The following is a 23,981-nucleotide window of genomic DNA, read 5'->3' as shown; positions in this document are numbered from 1 at the left end:
CTGAAAAACACTAGTCTAAAGTTTATTGTCCTCACGTAAGAAGTCCAGAGGAGTTGTTGCCTTGAGGCTGTCATGGAGGACACAGGCTCCTTCTCTTGCTGGGTCTTGTCATTAATGTGTGCCTCTGACCTCAGACGAACTCACTAAAGGCTGCTCTGTCCCACGCATCCTATCTTCATTCCAGGCAAAAAGAAAGGGAGGAGCAAAAGCTAACAGCCTTTCAAAAGGGCTTACTTTTCTATTTAAGAAGGAAGCCCTCCTCAGAAATTCCCACCTGCATTTCATTGGCTAGATCTATGCTGCTTGGCCACCCTTAGCGGCAAACAAGGCTATGAAGTCGAGACTTTTGTTTTCCAACTTTGACAAATGAAAAAGGGGGGAAGTGAGTTGGATGGGTGCTGAGGAAACCAATTTATACGGTACATATACAAGTAGCCTACACAATCACTCTGCTCAGTGGCACTACAGATAAAGCACATGTTGCTATTCTAACCTAGAGGGCTCATGAGATCTAGTCCTTTCTTTTTGGCCTTATATCTCTGTTCTCTTCAGCCAAACTGGGGTTTTTTGCTGTTAACTCAACATGTTCCCTTTTAAGCCTCCACCCTGTCATCCAAGTTTCACGTTCTCCCCGACCCCATTCCCAGTGTAGTAAGGCTCCTGGCATTCTGCCACTAAATGTGCATTAGTGTTAGAATAGTCTGAGTATGAAAAAAATAAAAATCACAACTGTATCTTAAACACAAAGGAATTTTTTTTTTATTTCTCTCCCTTAAAGCAGTCCAGGCCAAGTGCCAAGAAGGCTCCAGGATTTTCAGTGACCTGGAGTCCCTCTATTTTGTTGCTCTGCTATCTTCCACACACAGTTTCCAGCTCAGCCAATCTTGTCTACCCTGGCACCGCACATAGTAGGCATAAACAAAACACAGAAGTGGAGAGGCTGAAGTGAAGGAAATGATTTCCACATCCTAAGTAAGGTGCTTTTCCACTTTTCACCTTCTACTTGGAATTTACAGTTCTACCTGAACTCCACTAGATGGCAGCACACACATTTATAAAGTGCACGGATGGAGCCACTAAACTCTGAAAGCAGGGAAACTACAAATCCCAGCATGCTTTATTAAGCGCTTGACTTTCTTCTTTACAAAGGTCTCAAGCTTGTTGCTCCCACCGGGTTCTGGAGAACGCCATCACCTCGCTGCTTAAAGTAAGATTTCTTCTAATACTTTTGAAATGAAACTTTAGAAAGGAAACAGGGGAGGTTTAATTTTTAGATGTTGTTTTGTTCTGCACGTTGCCTATTTCAAAATTAATCTGAGCAGTTGGATCAGTGTAAAGATGGGTTTTTAACGAGCCTGAAACTCTGTCGTATGTATGTTTTATAAAGTAGCCCAAGAAAAAAGGATTCTTACGGTATCCTAAGTGAACATTTTTCTTCCTGGCTCTTGAAAACAATGACTTCCTGAATATGCTGTTTGTGTCTCTGCTAATCAAAAATCAACATTTTGATTCCAACTTTTGGACTAAGGAAGCCAACGTGTATGGTTTTCACTTTGGATATATTGAGAGATGCCTTGATTTACCATTTCAGGCCATGTTTGCACTCGTTTTCTCAAATAAATCTGTTTTAGTTTGAGATTACAGTCTATTAAATGTTAAGGCTTTGACCCCAAAATCTGGTCCCAGAAAGACAGGAAGGCCAGCTAAGAGGAGGTTTTCAGAGTGCGTAGAAAGGCTGCTCTGTGCTTCAGCAATGGTTCTGGAAATGCTTCTTCCGGTGTCAAAGATTCCTAGCAAAACCTTTAACTGGAGGTTTTACAGGGCCATACACCCAATATCACTAATGACAGTGTTGTAAAATAGTTTTTTATACACCATGCTTAGGATTCAAGGAGGGTAAAGATAAAGTATATCTTTCTGAAGTATATCATTCCATGTTGAAAGCGAAAGTTTCTCTTTTGTGTAAGAAGAAAAAAAGCAAAAATTCATTTCATCAAAGTAGGTCAGGCACTGTTAAAGCCCAGCTTCCCCATCGCCTAAAAAATGTGGACAAATTCAGAGGAAGTCAGTGAGCTGTAAGGTGATCCCTGGAGCCAGTTCTTACATAATTGTGTTAGTCTGCTCCTCCAAGAAGCAGACTCCAAGATAGAATTAAATATGCATGGATTTTATCAGGGGAAATGCTGGTGTGAGAGAGAATGAGGAGAGAATTAGGTAAGGCTGTGAGAGCCATCAGACCTCGATGCAAATCCACCTGCGAGGGAGGAAGAGAAGGAAGCCAGGTTGAGTGGAAGCATCCCAGACAGCTGTGCAGTCTAAGAGAACTTCAGCAAGGTAGTAAGGAGCTTCTCCAGCCAGTCATCCATTGGGGAGGAGCTCTATGTCTCCCAGAAATGGGTCTGCCTTAGTAAGCATGCATGCTCAGGCACTGCCTTGTAACGGCCCCAAGAAGGTGGCCTAAGCACAAGCGCAGAGATGCAGCAGCAGCTGCGCCTCATTGTCCATTACTTTCTGGGGTCAGCAGTCTGCAAGGCATAGGCTCATGGTGCCACAGTGAGGATTTAGAGAGGCCCTCAGGGCTTTGAGTACCGTGAGACAATTCCATGAGACCTTCCCTTGGACCTGCAACAAGAAGGCCTAGGTTTGAATTCATAGCTGTAAAACACTGGGCAAATCACATTTCTTTGAAATTAGCCCCATTGGTGATCAGGCCCTGCCTATCTCTTATCTCTGAAACACTTCTGCAATCCACCTATCTCTCCATCCCTGCTATTTTCTCCAGCCTGCTATTTCACCAGTGCCCCCCTAGATAACCCTAGAAGCTTCCTAATGGCACCCCATGCTCCTGCCCAGGTATGTTCTCCACAGCAATCCTTCCAAAATACGAATCTGATCATGTCACACCCTTTCTATAAATCCTTCAGTGGCTGCTGCCTATAGGAGTAACTTGCCCTTCACCATGTGGACACTGGACCAAGTGTGGAGGTTTGAAGTGGAAGAGCATATTGGGTATTAAGAAAGAAAAACAGAAAAAAAAAGTTTGGCTAAAGAGAGAACTGTGATAAGTTCAAAGAGAATGGACTAGATAATAGAAGCCCTCCAGGCAAGGCTATCAACCTGTACAAAATCAGGCAGATAATGGAGCAGAGTGATTGTGTAGGCTAGTTGTGCATGTACTGTAAGTTGGTTCATCAACACCATCCAACTCACTTTCCCCTATTCTTCACTTTATCAAAGCTGGAAACAAAAGTCCCAACTTCTCAACCTCTTTGCAGCTAGGAGTGGCCAAGTAGCATAGATCTGGCGAATGAACTGCAGATGGGAATTTCTAAGAAGGTTTCCTTCTTAAGTAGAAAGATGAGGCCTCTCTGAAAGCCTTTTGACTTTTGTTCCTCCCTTTTTGCCTGAAATGTGGATATGATGCCTTGGACAAAGCAGCCACTTTGTGAGTTCATATGAGGTCAGAGGCACACATTAATGACAGAGCCCGGCAAGAGTCTGAGCTTGTGTCCTTGAAGAGAGCCTCTTTTGACGGTCATTTGACTCTTCTCCACCCCCAGCCTCACCACTAGCTCTTTCTCTCCCCTTGTGATCTACAATCCAAGCACTGGCAAAATATCTCATGCATATAAGCCCCTGTGTCAGTGTTTCTCAATCTTTTAGAAATTACTGATTATGCCTGTTAATGTGTTACTACTGCAAGCTTAAACTTTGTAAGAGGATCAGCAGCATTGTGGGCTGGACTGTTCCCATAGCAAAAGAGTCAGGAAGTCTTAGTTCTGGCTTTCCCATTGACTGGCTCTATGACATTGGGCAGGTTTCAGCAGTTTCCTTATCTGTAAAATGGGAGTATTGGATGTGATTTGATTTTTCCATCCTTTTTGTTCAATGAATATCTGAGACCAACTATGAAATCTTTTCAAGAGACAAGAAAAAACCATAAGCAATTGATAGTGCAAACTTCAACAAAAGTTTATGGAAGAGAAATCAAAAAGCAGCCCTGAGTAGTCAGGACACAAATAATGCCATAGTAATGTGTGCAGGGGTCATGGAGAGAATGATGGTGATAGTGAATTATGTCAGCATCAAAGGCTGTCCTCTCCAGGTACTGAAGGAAGGCTGAGGTAGGTTAAAGTGCAATGTCTGGGCTGGGCACGGTGGCTCACGCCTGGAATCCCAGCACTCTGGAAGGCCGAGGTGGGTGGATCGCCTGAGGTCAGGAGTTTGACACCAGTCTGACCAACATGGTGGAACACCGTCTCTACCAAAAATACAGAAATTGGCTGGGCATGGTGGCAGGCATCTGTAATCCCAGCTACTTGGGAGGCTGAGGCGGGAGATTTGCTTGAACCTGAGAGGCAGAGGTTGCAGTGAGCCGAGATCACGCCATTACACTCCAGCCTGGGTGACAAGAGCGAAACTCTATCTCAAAAAAAAAAAAAAATGGCCAATGTCTGTCACCAGTCATCACTTCAGTGGGTTATGCTAAATGCATTTCATATACAAAGCTAGGTATGTAGAGGAAACATTCTGGGAGAATTCAGATGATGGGACTACTTGCACAGAGGTGCTGTCTTCAAGTTCCTGAAGGAGCTCACTAAATTATTCTTAAAAGAGCACACTGAACTATTCATTCTAGATATTACTGCTGGCTCAAGACCATGTTCTACAGTATAACCCATTAAACACACATGTCTTTAGATTAAACCACAGGTTCCATTATGGGTCGACTTGATGGGAAAGTCATCATCCTGACAGCCGCTGCTCAGGGGATTGGCCAAGCAGCTGCCTTAGTAAGTTATAAGTTACTATCTTTGTTGTTTGCCTACTAACTCTTGACATACTGAATTATGTGGACTGATGCTATGGTTGTTTACTTCTGCTCTACTTTTTTGTTTTACTTTTGTGCTTATGCTGTCTTAAGTTATAAAAATAAACAAATAAATAAATAGTTCCCTACTCCTGACCCCAGGCAGATAAAGGAATGAATACCTCATGTTTAGTACATGACATCACTGATAACCACTGACTCTGAGAAATTTCGCTACTTCAGTTTCTCTGCATCATAATAAATTTGCTACAGACAGCCAACAGGATTACACAGCTTTCTGAAATTGTGTCAGTTTAGATATGTGACTCCAGAGTTATAAGACAGGTTACCTTTGTCTCCTGATTTATATCAATTTCTGTTACATTATGTACCCCTCTTGAGCTAATATTGTACCTTAAGTATAACGGCAGGGTATCGTTTGACATTTATGAAAGCACTACCATACTCTTGGTAGGAAAAGTGTTGAAACAACCAATTCTTATCTTATTATCTGGAGTTTAGTAACTCAGACACAGAAATGATATAGTCTCATTATAGAAGATCAGTATTTTGAGAGTATTAAAAAACAGCTGTCATTTTTTAAAAAACATTATTTTGTTTGATACTACTTAAAGGAACTAAGTCAGATGACAGGCACAATGTATGTCACATTGTTCTAATTAATGATAAAAATAATAACAATAGAGAAGGGGTAAGACTAGATAGTTTGAAATTCTAGCTATCTTATAGGGAAAAGAACAATGAAAATAAGATAAAGGAGAAAAAGACCACATGATGTTCCATTCACGAGCACAGTTTATTCAAGTAAACAAAGGATGTATTTGTACTTTGTGTCTACTAGGCTTTTGCAAGAGAAGGTGCCAAAGTCATAGCCACAGACATTAATGAGTCCAAACTTCAGGAACTGGAAAAGTACCCGGGTAAGCAACTCAGCAGCTTGAACTTGGGATTCAGTGTCTGCAAGGTATTATAAAGCATGGCACTCACATGTTGAAAGAAAATTCCTTAGCTACTGAGCTCCACTGCCCTGCTTTTTAGATTTTCACACTCTGATATGAAATCTATATTTTGTGAACCTACAGACAAAAATCTGTGTACTTACATGCATAAAAAAATTTGAGGATGAATACTTTAAAAATCCTTTATTTAGCCAACACATTGAGGGATTCAGTTCCTAATTACAAACTTACATGTGAAAATTGTGAAAATTTACTAGTTGTTAGGTTAACTTTTGATGAAGTTTTTCACTTCTGTGCCCTCCTCCTCTAGGATAGCCCTGTCCAATAGTAACATGATGTGAGCCGCATGTGTAATTTTAAACTTTCTAGTATCCACATTGAAAAAGTAAAAAGAAACAAGTGAAAATTAATTTAATACTATATTTTATTTTATCCAATATATCTAAAATATAATCTCAACATGCACTCAAGTTAAAAAATTAATGGAACATTTTAATTTTTTCGTACTAAATTTTTTATTTAAATTATTAGAAGTTTCTTACAAACTTCAATCATTAGTTTTCTCTTCTTTGCAGCTTTTCTCTTAATTTTCTCTTCTTTGAGGTATAATTGAGAAATAAAAATTGCATATATTCAAGATGTTCAACATGTTTTCACATATGTTGTAAAATACCTTGTGAAATGATTATTACAGTCAAGCTAATTAACATAGCCATTACCTCATTTAGTTACCTCTGTGTGTGTGTGTGCTGAGAATACGTAGGATCTACCCTCTTAGCAAATTTCGAGTATACAATACATTCTTAATAACTATAGTCACTGTACTGTACATTAAGTCTTATAACTGCAAGAGTGTACCCTTCGACCAACATCTCAATATTTTCATACTAAATCTTTAGAATCCATGTGTATTTTATACTTGCAGCACCTTTCATTTCAGACTGGCTGCATTTCAAGTGCTCAGTAGCCACATGTGGCTGGTAGCTACAGTACTGGAGACAGCTCAGGCCTAAAATCACACATCATCATGAGAAACGCTAAGAGATTCCCCAGATTATTAGGTGTGCACCACCACTTCTTCACCCCACTGAGCCAAACTCCAACATCAAGGGATTTTAATTACAGTTTACTTGCCCAAAGACATCAGAACAGAGAACCTGTTTGAAAGTTAACCCTTCCAGCAAAATACAACAGGTTACATAATCAAACAGCAATTAGTTCCCTGAATTAGTTAATTGAATTGGAATATGTTGAATTATAATCCCAACAAGTCAAAGTAAAGCCGCTGCACTGGGAAAGCACAGAGATAAGGAAGTGTTTCTGAAACAAAATTTCCATCTTCCCTTTCTTTATTAATCTTTTCTTTCTATATTCCCCCAAAATAAAATAAACCATACACATATTATTTATAATATATATTATAAATTATAAAATATAATACAAATTATAAATAATTATATATTATATATACATATTATACATATATTACATATTATACATATACATATTAACACATTGTATATATTATAAATTATATTACTACATATTATAATATATTATGCACATTATAAATACTATGTGTATATATTTATAATGATGACTGCTGCTTTTGTTAGACACTCTTGGGAGTTTCTCAGTAACTAGCAGAGTGTGTATCTCTCAGGCTCCAGCCATGCCAGATCCTCATGTCTAGCCTTCAAGTGTGTCATCCCTTCTTCTGACCCCCTCATTTCTTCTCCTTGCAGTTTAGTCCAGAAATACATGTATTTGACTGGATACCTTTGAATAACAGAGTCATTTCTAATAAATAATGGAAATGACATAAAGGGGAAGCTCACAAATAGAAACAGTCTCTTATTCCAGAACCCTTTCTCTTCCCCACCCCTCACTCAGACAAAATTCTGCATTACTATATAGGTACCAGCAACCCAGTCTCTGGCAGGGGAAGGATAGGCTCAAATGAGCCCACTTTCAGTTATTACTGCTGGCTTACTGAGAAATATCTAATATACACCAGTGATACTTTACTATAAAGCCTTTACTCAGAAAGGACCATTATTATTCAACTTGGAAAATGGACAGAGAGGAAGGAAGAGGGATGGATGGGTTATTGGAGGAGTCCAGACGGGACTTCATGTTTACTAATGAGACTCTGAAGATTCTTAAGACCCTAGTAAGAAGGTCAGCAATCTATGAAGCCTAGCTGGATAGATATTGCAATCTTCACACTTCACACTTCAAAAGAGCTAAACTTCGAGGCTAAATACTTTTAGGAATAGTGCCTCTTGTTTTATTTTTCAGGCATTCAAACTCGTGTCCTTGATGTCACAAAGAAGAAACAAATTGATCAGTTTGCCAATGAAGTTGAGAGAGTTGATGTTCTCTTTAATGTTGCTGGGTAATGTCTAACTTTTTAATTTCACTTTCCTTACAGAAAGTTTTCTATGACTTTCATTCAAAGAATTTTGACAATATGGCAAAATCATTCATATATAGTCTTCCATCCTCATATAAGAGTGTATTCATGTAAGAATACACCCAGAAACATGAAAAAATAGTTACCAAAGTTAGTTTTTAAGCATCTATTAAATTTTCAGCCATGTAGGGGATGTAGAAATACATCATGTTGTTCCTGCTGTCATGAAACTGACATTCTGATTGAACTGGCAGAACTTTGGTACATGGAAGTCACAGCCAACAATATTTTATAATTAATTACATAACTTGGGTCCAGAGGACCAAATCAGCAAGGGTTCCAATGTTTAGGAAGCTTCCGTCAGAAAATGTAACTTGAAAAACAGTGAAGGCTACTTTAAGGGTTTGTTTTGTTCTGCCTTAACATCTCTCTTACAACAAACTAAGATCTCTCAATACGTTAGAACACTAGCAATATCACGTTGCTGTTCTGAGATGTTGAGACACTTGTTTTCCTTGCAGTTTTGATTTCCCTTGCGAATTCTAAATCTGTGCCACCTGAGGGCACTGTTGCTCTTGAAATAAGAATCAAATAGGCAAATAGGGCAGATGGTTTTTTTTCTCTCTCTCTCTCTCGTTTTTTTTTTGGGGGGGGGGGGTTGTTTTGTTTTGTTTTTGAGACAGGGTTTGTCTGGATTCCCCAGGCTGGAAGGCAGTGGAATGATCATAGCTCACTGCACCCTAGAACTCCTGGGCTCAAGTGGTCCTGCTGCCTCAGCCTTCAAAGTAGCTGAGGCTGCAGGTGTGTGCTACCATGCCCAGCCCTGTTCTCCTTTATTTGTTGTTTGCTTTTAATGGCATTGATGTTTCCAGCACAATTAGCATAAAGCTCCTTATGTTCGGTGACCGTACTTTTGTTTGGAAAACAAAAAGGATCTTGTTTTCAGATGACATTTCTAGCTTAAGTTGTTAGAATTCTTACTAATGTAATATACTAAGTGATACTATGTTTGAATTGTTTAGTCTTGATAAGGGAAAGAGACAGTGGTCTAAGTCACTAAGTGACAATAGAAATAATCAGCAAATGGAATAGAAAAATTTTAATGGCAGTTATTCCTCCATTGTTTAATCACTCTTCTAGTTTCGTCCATCATGGAACAGTCCTGGATTGTGAGGAGAAAGACTGGGACTTCTCGATGAATCTCAATGTGCGCAGCATGTACCTGATGATCAAGGCATTCCTTCCTAAAGTAAGACCACCACCACCACCACCACCACCAGGATAAGCACCACATTAGGTCTCCGTACTGGGCACACAAAGGGGATTCCCACATGTGCCAAAGAGCGATAATAACTAACATAATGATTAACATGCATTGAACATTGATATCAAGGCATTTTACATAAATTAATCTATTTAACCTTCCAGCTTATCCACTCAAGGAATATTTATTAAGTACTTTCCACAAACCAGGCTCCATTCTAGGCACAGAAGACACACAAGTGAACTAAACAAAGTGCCTTCGATAAAGCAGGTTCCATTATTGGGGGTGAGATGGGACAATCAGTAATCAAATAGACAGAATATGTGGCGTGGTTTTAAGTATAATGAAGAGAAAGAAGCTAGGATATCAATGCCTCTCTGGACTCCACTGCGAAGGTGAAACTGTCATAGCAGTCCAAAAGAAGTGAGAGAGCTGATCATTCAAGTAGCTTGAGAGAGGATTCCAAGCAGAGGTAACAGCAGGGAGGCACACAAGACTGGAATAACCCTATGAGGTAGGTACTATTTTCTCATCCATTGTTCGGAAGATGAAACTGAGAGTTTAGGCAACTTGCTCAAGGTCACCCAAATAGCACATGGTTAGAACCAAGATTTGAAGCCTGGACATTGAGCCCCTTCATGAATTTCAGTTTAGGCTCACACTCTCAGGATGGATGTACCCCATTGCTTTTCTCTACCCTGAAACTTCTCCCTTCGCTCTTGTTTTGATCTGAACCACAGTGGTACTGGGCAGGTGAGAGAAAGTGTGTGCTCAAGAGAACGTTCCTCCTGGGCCTGCTTCCCTTGAATTCTCAAGCCTTCACACAATGCATCAATGTTTTAAATTTTATTTTATAAACTAGCATTAAGCGCCTCTTGGTATAAATCACTATATAAGGTGCTCTAGGGGAGTATAAATATGAGCAACATACGTCCCTGACTTCAAATGAACTTATAAACCAGTGGTAGCAGACAGCACAGGCTGAGACAATGAAAGGGGTAGACTGGGTACACAGCCAGCTCAACTCAAGGTTATAAATTGAAGCTAGTGAAATGCAGAAGAACCACTTTTCCCTTCCATCCCAGCTGGATTCAATGTCCTGTCCATGTCAGGGCAGGAGAAGAGCTTTGTTAATGGCACAGCAGGGCTGATATTCTACTCTGAATATTCAACCTAATGTCAAGAAGATTCCAGATGAACATTAACAGGAAAATTGGAGAAACTGACTTAGTAATGAAGGAACTTTGAAAAATCTACTTGTTTAGTGCCTAGAAGAGATTTTTGGGTGGGTCCACAGAATGTTGAACTACCAAATTTTTATAACAAATTGTTTTTTTAAATGTAAGTTGCTTTTTCAGCCTCTTTGGAGTTTATGAGAATCTATATTATTTGGAACACGAACGTATTTTTGAAGACAGATCCTTTGCATAGGTTACAGGGGTAGAGCAGAGTCTATGGTATAGGAGGAAAGCTCAGGTCATTGTGGTTAAGACTATTGCACATATATGAGACTCATTTCCAAAACCAGGCTCTAAACTGCTTTACAAATTTTAGTAAAGGAAGTAGGTGTGGAGTACAGTGGAGCTGAAATGTAAACTTGTGTTAATTTTTAAAATATACAAACATTAACTTGCAAACTAGTGAGTTTGCTTGTGATTTACAACATCTTAACAATGATCCATATGAGCCAAAAACACATATTTGTTTAAAAAAAAAATCCCAAGAGATGTTAATGGCAGGGATGTGGTATTAGAAGGTTCTAGTGCCACTTGTTTAAAGTGACCCTGACAAAATTGAATCCTGGTCTTGGACTCTGTCATCAGAAGTCCTTAGGTGCAGTCTGCGCCCTGCCCCTAATTGGCCATGTGCCATAGAGATGGCACTTGTAACCTCCCAGTACATATTTCTTTTAGCTAAAAAATAAGGATGATAGATTACACAATCACTCCCAGCCATAATTATCTAGGATCCTCTGTATCATTAACTATGACGCACATATCCCAGGTTAGAACTTTCCAGGGGAAGCCGGGGTTTGGAGTCTAGGCAGATCTGGAAGGTCAGCTGGTCAGAACATAGGAACACTCATAGGAAATTTTTGTTCATGGATAGATACACAGGAAAGCATTCCAAGACTGGAAGATCAGTCAAAAGGCAGAGAACAAGTTGAAAATACTTTAAGAAGGGGTCAATGCAGAATCCAAGCTCCACCAGAAGAGAAGATCCATTAGGGCAAAGATTTGGGGATATCTTTGTTATTTGGGTTAGTTTGTTTGCTTGCTTCCTGCCCCCCTCCCCCCCCACCCCGCCGCTATATCTTAGAAGAGTTTTTAGCATATAGAGGTGCTCAGCAAACATTTGTCAAATAAATAAATGAATCAAGGTTGTTAGTCCAGCAGGAACCACTGGAGACCCAAGTGGCCAGGTTTCACTAGGGTTAGGGGCTGAGCTCTGGCCAATGGAGACAGAAGGGCTGAGTCAGAGTAAGACTAACTAGATACAGCTCCATGGACTCTTAAGCGGGTATTTCTACCTTCTATCTTAGCTTCTGAGAGATCAATCCTAGATAGCAGTACTATGTACCAGGCACTTCACTTTATAGTCATGCCTGCCAGAGAGGGCTATTGCATGAGGAGCCACGGAGAGCCTGACACTATGACAACAGCTCCTGACCTGGACTGGGAAGGCAGCATTGGAACAGGCACTGACTATGGGCTCTAGAAGCAGCAGAGGGACCTCGGTTGAATTTGGTTGAATGGATAGTGCAAGTGTTAGGGGACAGCAGTAACATCTCTTAGATGGCTTTATTCTAAGGTTTTGCCTGAGATAATATTGCATTTCTAGAGAGGACTAGAGATAGACTTACTTAATTACCTATCTTTATGTATTAAATTGGAGTATATGTATTCTATATGTATTTTTAATGGGGAATGCTATTTGCTAAATTGGATAAGAAAGAACAATTTTAAGGCTTACTTTTCAACATCATTGCACTTGACCAACATTTTTGACACTTTTTATGAGAACCCCATTTCATTATGGTCCTCTTTATTATGTAAAACACACAATTGAGTTAAACATTATTATTTCCCCTGCTGTCTTCTTTAACTTGGTTGGGTTACAATCAGCCTCTCCTTGAATCCACTTAGTCCATTCAGCAAAGTGCCTTGGGGTTACTTTATATTCTGTTTTTAGGGGTAATTAGAAGCTAAATCTCAGAACAAAGTCAGAAGAATATCCTAAGGAATCAATCATCTTGGCCACACCAATCCTGGATCCATTCAATCATTCACTTCCCCCTTTCCTACACCTCTTTTTCTAAAAGCTGCTCAAGAAATTCATCCCAACAGAAGTCAATTTTTTTCTCTGGCCCTTTACACTGCCTATTGAGACTTCTACGTACATGTTATAATTAGTAAAGTTTGAAAACATTTTTAAATTTATAACAGTTTTCTTTATTATATATTTATTCAGATAAAGGACAGGGCCCAGCAATCTGTGTTTTAAACTAGCACCTCAGGAGGTTCTGATTCATCCACATTTATTGACTGCCTACTGTGTGCACTGTCTAGGAGGACAAAACAGCCAAAGACCCTTATCTTAATAAATTCACACTTTAGTGGGGGAATTCTGAAGAAAGTGTTCTTAGGAAACATTGCCCTAAATTGGTGAGGCCCACCCTCCCTGCAGCAACCATCTACCAGGTCCTGCCCATCCTGCCTCAGCCCTCTCCTCCTCAGCTACCCGTAGACATTTCTGCAGCTTCACCTTTATCACTCTTTCCTGAACCCTGCATCAGCTTCCAGTAGTCTCTGGGCACCAGAGTAATCCTTGTAATCCCCAAGTCTGAACATGCCACTCCTCCTCTGCTTTAAACCCTTCAATGTCACTGCATTGCCTTCAGGGTAAAACCCAGGTTCTAAATTCAGCCCTTGTTGACCTCTGCAGCATCATTACTTCTATACCCTGCATTCCAGCCAGACCCAGCCCCTCCTCCCAGTTCCCGATGGAACCTTTATACCTGTGTACCCACTCCTCAAAGCATCCTTTTCTTCTATTTTTCTGATTAATACTCTAGTGTTCAAAATTCAGCCTGTATTTTTCCTCCTCAGGAGGTCCCCTCTGAGTGTCGCCCAGCCTGAACTGCTCCCTTTCTGCCCTCACCCTGCTGTTAGATCTCTGTGGAGGTCTCTGCTGTTGCTGGATGTGGATTATGTCAACCACTAACCAGACTGGTTGCCTCCTGTAGGTAGTAATCTCCTAGACCTAGCACAATACCTGGCCTCAGTAGGTATTAAAAAAATATGTGTTGAATGGAGTAAGTTTCCCAACATCAGTAACACACAATAACAACATCTATTTGCATTTCATTTAAGTCAGCATTCATTCGTAGTCTTGCTGACATTCTTGTACCGTGGGAAGGTGGTAATCCCCCTGGGAAATGCCAGTGAGTGCGGTCACATTGCCATCATTTCCCAGCAATAGTTGATGAGGTGTTTTGGGTTCACTGTTAAGACTGCTTAATACTGCTTAATGTGACTAGCTAATACAGTAATTAAATTCATTCTGCAAACCCTAAGAAAATGCAAATCTTTTTAAAAGGTAGTATTTTAGCACATGAAGTGGATTTTTTTCTTTTTTTTTCTTTTTTTTTTTTTTTTGGTATTTGTTTTGTTTCGGCAGATGCTTGCTCAGAAATCTGGCAATATTATCAACATGTCTTCTGTGGCTTCCAGCATCAAAGGTGGGTCTGTCTCCCTCTAAGGACTGCGCTGCTCATACATACACATCATTAAAAGCTCTGCGTTTGGGAACAGGCATAGCAGAGATCATAATTTCAAGTACTGAAATAATTTCAAAAGTGCTTTTTTCAAAATTGGTATCAAGTTCCTTAACCACAGATCTTTTGCTCTAGATGTGAGCCAGTGGCAAAATTAAATTAAAATGTGGGGGGTTTTTTGCCCTCCCTTTTATTCTTTCTAAGGGATATGGAAATGAACATCAAACTGGGAGAAAGAACCATTTAACATTTAATTAATTGAAAATAGTGTATTGAGCACCAGTATGTGCTCTGCCCCTAAAAGAATTCACAGTCCAAAACTAGGAGCAAGGCAGCAAACATCATCTTCTCCAGTGTGATGATATATAACAGAGGTTTGGACAAAGCATTGTCAAAATACAGGGAAATAACTGCCTGTGAGTTTGTGGAATGCTTCACAAAGACAGTTGATCTGAGCCATCAGCGAGAAGTCAAGTTGAAGGACAAGGGCAGCAGTGCAAAATGTGGATTATGTCACAATCTGACATAGTTGGATCTGTGAGTTTAAAATGAAATAGTTACTGCTGAGATAACATTTCTTCTCTTTGCAAGGATACACATATTCAACATACACAAGAAAGGAATGTAAAGAAGTGCCTAGGCCTCCTGTTTTACTGTTTTGTTTTGTTATTAATCTTTATTTTCTTTGGGAATCTGCCTAAGAGTTACAGCAACTGATGGTGAGAAACTAAGACTACCAATGTTAAATAAGTTCAGAATTTCAATTAAGTCTCAATTAAGTTGTGCCTATACTGATATTATTTCCTTAGATCCAGAAACTGACTCTATTAAAGGAAAAAAATCTGATATCAATCTTTTTAAAAGGGGAGGAATGTGAGAGAAAGCATGAAAATGGCTACTGGGAAAACTTATTTGTGCTACCTTTCTAAAGGAAAATACATTTTTTATTCCTTCAATTGTTGAACCTTTCCTCCACCCTCAGGAGTTGTGAACAGATGTGTGTACAGCACAACCAAGGCAGCTGTGATTGGCCTCACAAAATCTGTGGCTGCAGATTTCATCCAGCAGGGCATCAGGTGCAACTGTGTGTGCCCAGGTGAGTAAGGCACTGCAGGGCTATGAACTTGGCCTTCTGACACTGTGTTTGCCACCGTGAAAGATATCTATAAAAGTTTATTTGCCACATGTTATATTGTATTCTGGGAAAAAGTTCAGAAAAAGGGGGTGGGGGCTGGGCTTTTTAAGATAACAGTACAGTTGTAAGTTGAGACGGAGATCCTAAGCCACTGGGAACGAGCCACAGATGCAAAAGGCTTAAATGTGTTGGACAATTCAGAAGCAAGTGGCTAAGAGACATAGTTGGCCAGGCTTGCTGTTGGGAAGCAGACCAGGGTTGACCTTTTCAGGGGAAAGATGTCAAGGGGAAGATGAAAATAGACCACACTCACAGGACAGCAGGGAAAAAGTAAGGGGAGTCTTCCAAAACACAAGGATCCACTAAAATCATTTCAACCACTGAGGTGGCCTATAAATAAAAAGGAGGCATTAATCTTCCTTTATGCTATAAAAAGGGGGCCAGCAAACCATGGCCTATGGGCCACATCTGGGTCACCACCTGTTTTGTAAGCAAAGTTTTACTGAAACACTTCCACACCCAATTTGCTTATGTTATTGCCTATGGCTGTTTTCATGCTACAAAGGCCAGGTTTAGTATAACAATTGCAACAGATAAAATGACTCTCAAAGTTATAAATATTTTTTATCTGCCTCTTTACCAAGAAAGGTATGCCAATCCCTCACACAGAGGAAAGAAGAAAAGCAGAACTTTCCTTTTCTTAATAACCATGGGTGTGTCTCATTTTCACAATAACCATAGATGTGTTTATTAAATTGATATGTACTTTTACCCGGTTCTACCAATCTGAAAGGAACATAAGGTATCTAATAAGGATTATAATATTCTTTGAAAAGAAATTATTGCATATCCAGGATCAAGGTTTCCCTCAGTAATGCACAATTGATATGGGGGATGGTGTGTGAAAGGGAAACATTTCAATATGACCTGGGAACCTTTCAAACCTGAAGGGCATGCCAGAATTTAGGGAAGGAGTTTATGGAGAGAATTGTGGTGTTTAGAAAGTCCCACAGGAGATTCTGATTGAATCTTCAGTTGAAACCCACTGACTTAAAGAGGGAAAACTAAACATCCCCCAAGCTACAGAATTTCAGCGATTGAGATGTTCTGTTTTATTTTTCTTGGAACAGAAATGTAAACATAGGTAATGCTAAGAAAAAGAAGAATACATGAGAGATCATTTCACTGGGTTTTGATGTACATCCTGGTGATACTTGAGTCTAGCTATTCTTGGTGCCATTTACCCAGTGGAATAAATGGTAAAATGATTTGGAAAATGTGGTTGTTTCAGCGACTGGACTTATCAGAAGATTGGAAAATATGTTATCAAACTCTTTGGAACAAGGAACTAGCTGTGACTCAGTGAACCAATCACAGAAGAAAACTTGAGGAGGACTGAGTATGTCTGAGATGCTGCTGATGGTTGTGTAGTCACAAATCTCCAGCCAGACTTGTGTAGACCCTGGCGTAGTATGTCTGTGCCATGGACACAGCTGAACCCAGTGACACTGGAATCCTCTAAAGGCATGGGCTTGCTCTGCAGTTCTTATTTAATAGCCATTAGTACCAGTCATATGTAAGACATGCTGTTCATTTACCTCAGAGGGAGAAAGCTGTTAAAGCTGTAAGGATTCTGAAGAGACTGTTAGTGAAAGCTTGAGGTGCACACTGTTGGTAAAACTGTGGACTTCAAGGAGGCTATTGAGGTAAGTGAGGAAAATATTATTGAAAATTAGATAAAAGAGGATCTTTGTCATACAGTTTCAGAAAGTACATCAACACTGTTGCCTGTAGTGTGAAGGCAGAAGATGTTACTAATGAACTGGGTGATCTAGCTAAGGTGATTTCTACCCAGAGTCTTGAAAGTGCTGGCCACTTATAGTAAAATGTGACAAGAGACAGATAACCAACCTACAGAGGGGGTTCCAAAACGGAGTCAGGCTTTCTGATTTTGAAGATTTCCTGCTTCATCAGAAAAAATAGCAAATGATGCTAAAATTAAGAAATGTTTTCTGAACAAAGATCAAATCTATGGTACTCTCAGGAACATGATCTAAGGGTGAAGTATGACCGTAAAACCATTTGTTACAACCTCAGAAAGATCACATTATTTGCCAGAGTACTCTTTAGTCTGAGGAAAGGGCCTTCTACAGAGAATGTACAGTTTATGTCAGTTAACAAAGAAGTCTGGGTAACTTGCTCTAGGAGACCATAAACTAAGTGGAATTTTAAAATGTTAGTGTTGTTCTTATTTTCTTTTTTAAAGTAAAATAACTTTAAATTATATTAAATTATATTTTTGATTAAAAACTTGAAACTGTGGTTCAAAGTTGGAATTTTAAACAATGAAAATAGGCAAGGTGCTAAGAAAAATTTAGTGTCACCTGAATTGGCAAGGACTGTGGTAGCCATGGGATTGTCCCCAAAGATCCCACAGTGAACTTGACAGCAAAGAATGGTTTTGAGATCATTGAGGCAAACTGGCTCCTTAAGCTGGCAAAGTGCTTGTACCGTTTTATCTACATCTCAGGCTTATTGTGAGGATTAGCTGAGATAATATATATAAAAGTATTTAAAATCCATAAAGCATCATATAAATGCAATGTGACTAAAATATATGTCCTTGAGAATGCTGGGTGATTCATCCAGTGTCCCTACATAGTGTCACAAAGAATCATAGTCTGTGTTTTTAAAATCATAGAAATGTTATTGAAGAAGTTATAAGCCTATTAAATAAGAGGCCTCAGGCAGGCAGATGTAAAGTTGTCATTTTAAGTCAAGGAGAAGAATCTCACTGATTGTTGTATCATATGGAAAGGAAGTTTAGTTGTCGATTTCTTTTACAGTTTAAGTGAGTAACCAAGCTTAATATCCCCCTTTGATTTAGGAACGGTTGATACCCCATCTCTACAAGAAAGAATACAAGCCAGAGGAAATCCTGAAGAGGTATATCTAGCATTTAAAATGTATTTAAACCTTTGGTTAATAAATACCCTCTTCCATCCCTATAGCAGACAAATTCATAGAGACAGAAAGTGAAATGGTAGTTGCCAGGGGCTTGGAAGGAGGGAAATGAGTAGTTAATGCTTAATGAGTAGAGAGGTTCCATTTTGTAAGATGAAAAGAGCTCTACTTGGGAAGCTGAGGTTGGGGGATCGCTTGAGCCCAGGAGTTTGAGGTACAACAGTAAGGTATGATCACAACACTGCACTCCAACCTGGGCAACAGAGCAAGACTCTGTCTCTAAGAAAAAATAATAATAATAAAAATAAGAGTTCTGGAGATGGACACTGGTGATGGTGGCACAACAGTGTGAATGTACATAACACTATTGAACTACTATACACTTAAAATGGTTAAGATAGTGAATTTTATATTCTGTATACTTTACCACAACTTTTGAAGATGAAAAAAATAATGCCTTCATCCTTTAATATTAGCTTTCTGATCTGTCACAATATCTGTGGGTTTTAATATAACACAAACAATTAACTTTGGCGAAAGAATCACCATAACCCTAGCTGATTATTCATCAAGGCAGCAAGCCAGTGGATTCTCTTGCCTTTAACTCCTTGAAGAAGGTGCAGGTGAGCAGATATAGCTGCTCCCATCACTGATGTCTGGTATGGTCTCTGGTCACAGGCACGGAATGATTTCCTGAAGAGACAAAAGACGGGAAGATTTGCAACTGCAGAAGAAATAGCCATGCTCTGCGTGTATTTGGCTTCTGATGAAGTAAGCGCTATTCTTCCCAAGGAGTTCATTGTCCTCAATCACATTTGACCACAATTTGCTCATCAAAATAATATCATTTTAGAGAGTTTATGGCATATATATGCTAAGATGCTACATTTATAAGATAGGGATAAGTTCTCATTTAATTTGCTCAAAGAAAGACCACTTTGATCTGAGCCACTAACTCTTCCTTATTCAGCTTTACATAAAATCTTGTAGCAAACAAAAAGGAGGACTAAAAAAGTTAAAGTGCTCAATTTTCTGAGAGACAGTTCCTTTCAAAAATTATAACTGGGGAAACCCTGATTAAATTCAAGTCAAACAAATGAACCTCTAGGATTTTAAGAGCTTTAAGTGAAATGGGGAGAAGATTAAGCAGATTTGTGTTCAGTGGACACAGAATTGGCATGTGGTGTTTTAGTCTTACTTGTGACTTGTTTGGGAGAATTCCACTGGCTCTTTTTTCTCTATTAATTCTTACTTATGGCCGGGCATGGTGGCTCACGCCTGTAATCCCAGCACTTTGGGAGGTCGAGGCAGGCGGATCACCTGAGTTCCGGAGTTTGAGACCAGCCTGGCCAACATGGTGAAACCCCGTCTCTACTGAAAACAGAAAATAGCCGGGTGTGGTGGCAGCCTGCCAGCTACTCGGGAGGCTAAGGCAGGAGAATCGCTTGAACCAGGTAGGCGGAGACTGCAGTGAGCCGAGATTGCGCCACTGCACTCCAGCCTGGGCAACACAGCGAGACTCCATCTCAAAATAAATACATATTTTTAAAATTTTCACTTGTTATTGTGTATGGAAATTCCTAATTTAATCTCTTCCACTTTGCATCTGTTTAACAGTTTTTTCCTTAATGGCTATTGTATACTTTTAAATGGCTTAAGATGAAAGCAAAAATGATGTTTATAAGGTATAAAACACAAGAACCTCTTCCTCCTTTTTATGTCTCTGAATACTACGTGAACAAGGAACTGTAATGTGTGAGAAGAGGGAAGGAAAGGGGACTAGGTGGAAGTGAGGAGGGAACAACTGATAACTCCTCTTCCCAGTAACTTGGTGCACACCAGATAGTTGGTGAATGTGACAAATACAGGGATTGAAATGTTTCCGTAACAGTGCAGTTTCTTCTCAGAACTTCTCCCAATTATTAACAACAATTGTTAATAGCTGGGGAGATTAATAGACAAATGTTTAAAGGAGAAGCACATGAGCCTTTGTGATTTCTCTGAATCCATATCTTCAGAAGAGCTCATTTGATTTGGGTACTGCTGATAAGCTAAATTACCCTTAGTTAGCCAGAGCTTAGGTTACAAAATATTTGGAAGTGTTCTGGCTTGACATGTGCTACAAAATACCTTTGACTTTGTAGAGGTTTCCAGAGGAGTTCATATGCGTATCAGAGCTTGCCTTTTAAGAGAACTTGGGGGAGTTGGAGGTATTTCTTTGGTAAAGTGACTAATAACTCCCTAGTTCACCTACTGTATATGATCAGCTTTTATATATTGAACTTTTAAAATTTATCTATTCATTATGATGTCCTTACATCCTCTTCCATTGTTTCAGGCTTTAGATGAATTTAGACTGTTTGAGTTTTTATTAACCATTTTAAGTTAGAAGATTTTTAAACTTCTACCAAAAAGATCACTTCAGCCTTATTTAGAAAATGAAAAATTTATGGGAATAAATCAGTAATTATTTTTTAAATCCCTCAGTTTTATAAAGATTTGGATATCTGAAACTAATATAGAACATTTTTATAGCTTAATAGATTATAGTTATTATTATTATTCATGTAAATTTTAAAAACACATTTAGTGTGCTTCAGATCCTAGAATTATCCACTTATATTGATCAACTAAATACATGCTGTCTTTTTTTTTTAAACTGGTCATTAATATGACCATTTTATGACTGATACACTTATGTTCAAAAATTTATTAGTGGCATAAAGCTTAGCTAGTTTTGAATAGTTCTGAGTTTCAAAATGAAAATGTGCTTTTCGTCTATACCCTAATTTGGGGAATGGTTATACATCACCGTTCCTTAATTCGGGGATTCTGAGACCAAATACCTAACAGTGACAGGTGCTTAGACCCCAGCCAGAGGCCATTTAGTTCCAGATCACAGGACACTCAGCAGTTCTCAATCAACCTAACGTTAATTTGGATTTCCCTGAATTAAGTGTTTAAGTGAAGTTTCCTGTTAGGACAAGAGTAAATTGTTTAGTTATCCTAGTCATAGGAAAATTTGAAAATACAGCCTGTATCAAACCTGGTTAATTGTTCTGTCTCCTTGTGTTTATCACTGCAGTCTGCTTATGTAACTGGTAACCCTGTCATCATTGATGGAGGCTGGAGCTTGTGATTTTAGGATCTCCATGGTGGGAAGAAAGGCAGGCCCTTCCTATCCACAGTGAACCTGGTTATGAAGAAAACTCACCAATCATCTCTTTCCTGTTAATCACATGTTAATGAAAATCAGCCCTTTTTAATGATGTCACTGTTTGCAAGAGTCTGATTCTTTAGGTATATTAATCTCTTTGTAATATCTTCTGAAATCATTGTAAAGAAATAAAAATATTGAACTCATAGCAAGAGAATAGTTTTTAAAATAAATCTCGATTTGTAAGCATCTGTCTTAGTCACTTTGGGCTGCTATAACAAATTACCATAGACTGAGTGTCATACACAACAAACATTTGTTTTTCAGTCCGGAGGCTAGGAAGTGCAAGATCAAGGTGCCAGCACATATGGTATCTGGTTAGGGCCCACTTCCTGGTTTGCAGATGGTCATCTTCTTTTTTTTTGAGACAGAGTCTTGCTGTCTCCCAGGCTGGAGTACAGTGGTGCGATCTTGGTTCACTGCAAGCTCCGCCTCCCGGGTTCACTCCATTCTCCGCCTCAGCATAGGAGTAGCTGGGACTACAGGCGCCTGCCACCATGCCTGGCTAATTTTTCTGTATTTTCAGTAGAGACAGGGTTTCACCGTGTTAGCCAGGATGGTCTCGATCTCCTGACCTCGTGATCCTCCTGCCTCCCCACCTCCCAAAGTGCTGAGATTACAGGCGTGAGCCACCGCGCCAGGCCAGGTCATCTTCTTGCTATAGCCTCACATAGCAAGAGCAGAGAAAAAAAGCAAGCTCTTGTCTTTTTATAAGGATACTAATCCTGTTCATGAGGGTGCTACCCTTGTGACCTGATTACCTCCCAAAGGCCCTACCTCCTAATGTATCATATTGGGGGTTAGGATTTCAACACTTGACTTTCGGGTGATACAAATAGCCCATTGCAGCATATACAATTAAAATGTAAATATGAAGAAAAAAAGGAAGCTTATGGTTTTTTTTTGGGGGGGGTGTTAAGGAAGATGATAGTAATTTCAGGACTAGGCATGGTAGCTCATGCCTATAATTCCTGCAATTTAGGAGGCCAGGGCAGGAGGATCACTTGCTGCCAGGAGTCCAAGACCAGCCTGGTTAACATAGGGAGGCTAAGGCAGGAGGATTGCTTGAGCCCAAGAATTTGAGGCTGTAGTGAGCTGTAATCATTCCACTGCACTCCAGGGTGACAGAGCAAGACCCTGTACCTGAATAATAATAATTTCCACTTTATTTTTCAATATTCAAATATTTTTATATAATTCTGCATTGTTCTGTATGTAGATCCTAATTTAAAAATTTTACACCATCATAAATGAACAACGGTAGGAAGGAGTTTGGCTTCAATAACTTATAGTAAAAGGAGTAAAAGAGTTCAGCCTCAAAACTATATTGTTGATCTGTTATGAAAAATAATCCAGTGTTTATACTTAACAGATGCCATCCCTTATTAATTAAATACTATTTTCTTAGTCTAAACAATCTTTATTAAAATAAGCAATGATAACTTGACATGGGCCTAAGAAATATATAGTTAGCTAACTGACAATATTTTCAGTTAGAGGGATTTCTTTTTTAAATTAAGTACAGATTTCTTCACCAAACTCCAGGATAACAGACAAGAAGACATAAAATTTGGGCATAGTCTCTGGATAAATAAATGTAAATTTAAATACAAATCATATAACAGGAAACAAATGAAATTAAAGAAAATAAATTTTTCAAGAAAATAAGTAAATTTATGGATGATAATTCTATAACATTGTCAGTGCAAAGTTTTTTCTTTTTATTTTAAGGGTTTTATGTTTGTTTTTTACTTGTTGCAACCTCAAAGGACCAAATGGTATGATACACACTGAGATAATAAATGTGCAGTTATTCTTAGCCTTTTTTCCTAGAACTTTAATATTAACAAGGAAAATTTTGAAATGGACAATGAAAAGATAACACTTTATGTATGGGGAAGAATATCATTCAGTTGATGAAGGTACATTAAAATTCACACAAAAGGACATTTTGACTAGCATTCTGAAAGAGTTCATTGATTATAAGATTATCTATGAGGTTTTGGACCAGGCATTACACTACTGAATTATGGATAACTTTGATTTGTGATCTAGACCAAGTCACCCAATCTATCTTGGATTTTAGTTTTCTGGTTTATGAAATTAAGGAGTTAAGCTAAATGACTTCGGTTTCTTTTCGTGTATCATAATCAAAATGCTGTAACTTCTCCAGTGAATTCACAGAACACTGACTCTTATAAGTGTGTCATGATATACTTTACGCTGTGAGCAGGTATACATGTATAATATATGTATAGATATGAACAAATGAATTTTAAATAAATGCACAATAAATTCTACAAAATGAGCTCCAACATTAACAAATGACCTGAGTTAGTCTTTCTCAGAGCTGACCATAAACTATAAAACATTTTTATAAACACTATCAGCCATAAAAACGAAGTAAAATCTAGCCAA

General features: G+C 38.9%; 1 protein-coding gene across 2 annotated transcripts; it reads left to right on the top strand.

Moving 5' to 3' along the window:
- Positions 1–1,085: 1,085 nt before the first annotated feature.
- On the top strand, positions 1,086–21,754 carry BDH2 (3-hydroxybutyrate dehydrogenase 2). 2 transcript variants are annotated; one of them, XM_025384951.1, is made up of 10 exons: positions 1,086–1,207; positions 4,702–4,793; positions 5,673–5,751; positions 8,092–8,188; positions 9,347–9,455; positions 14,151–14,211; positions 15,230–15,343; positions 18,270–18,328; positions 19,025–19,117; positions 21,432–21,754. In XM_025384951.1, the coding sequence occupies exons 2-10, from the start codon at positions 4,722–4,724 to the stop codon at positions 21,483–21,485; spliced, it is 738 nt and encodes a 245-aa protein (XP_025240736.1). In that variant the 5' UTR covers positions 1,086–1,207; positions 4,702–4,721; the 3' UTR covers positions 21,486–21,754. The 2 variants fall into 2 exon arrangements, with proteins under 2 accessions (XP_025240736.1, XP_025240737.1); XM_025384952.1 differs by lacking the exon at positions 1,086–1,207 and having other exon boundaries at positions 4,651–4,793; positions 21,432–21,752.
- The last annotated feature ends 2,227 nt before the right edge of the window (positions 21,755–23,981 follow it).

The sequence above is a fragment of the Theropithecus gelada genome, chromosome 5 (genome assembly GCF_003255815.1).
Source record: "Theropithecus gelada isolate Dixy chromosome 5, Tgel_1.0, whole genome shotgun sequence".
NCBI lineage: Eukaryota > Metazoa > Chordata > Mammalia > Primates > Cercopithecidae > Theropithecus > Theropithecus gelada.
The sequence above is the reverse complement of the archived record's forward strand: the minus strand, read 5'-3'. Positions and strand labels throughout refer to the sequence as shown.

Bases quoted from the DNA above. Each gene is read 5' to 3' on its own strand.
- BDH2 (XM_025384951.1), top strand. From the start codon at position 4,722: ATGGGTCGACTTGATGGGAAAGTCATCATCCTGACAGCCGCTGCTCAG. The intron at 8,189-9,346 runs GTAATGTCTAAC...TCACTCTTCTAG, and splicing joins GTTCTCTTTAATGTTGCTGG to TTTCGTCCATCATGGAACAG. The intron at 15,344-18,269 runs GTGAGTAAGGCA...CCTTTGATTTAG, and splicing joins GTGCAACTGTGTGTGCCCAG to GAACGGTTGATACCCCATCT.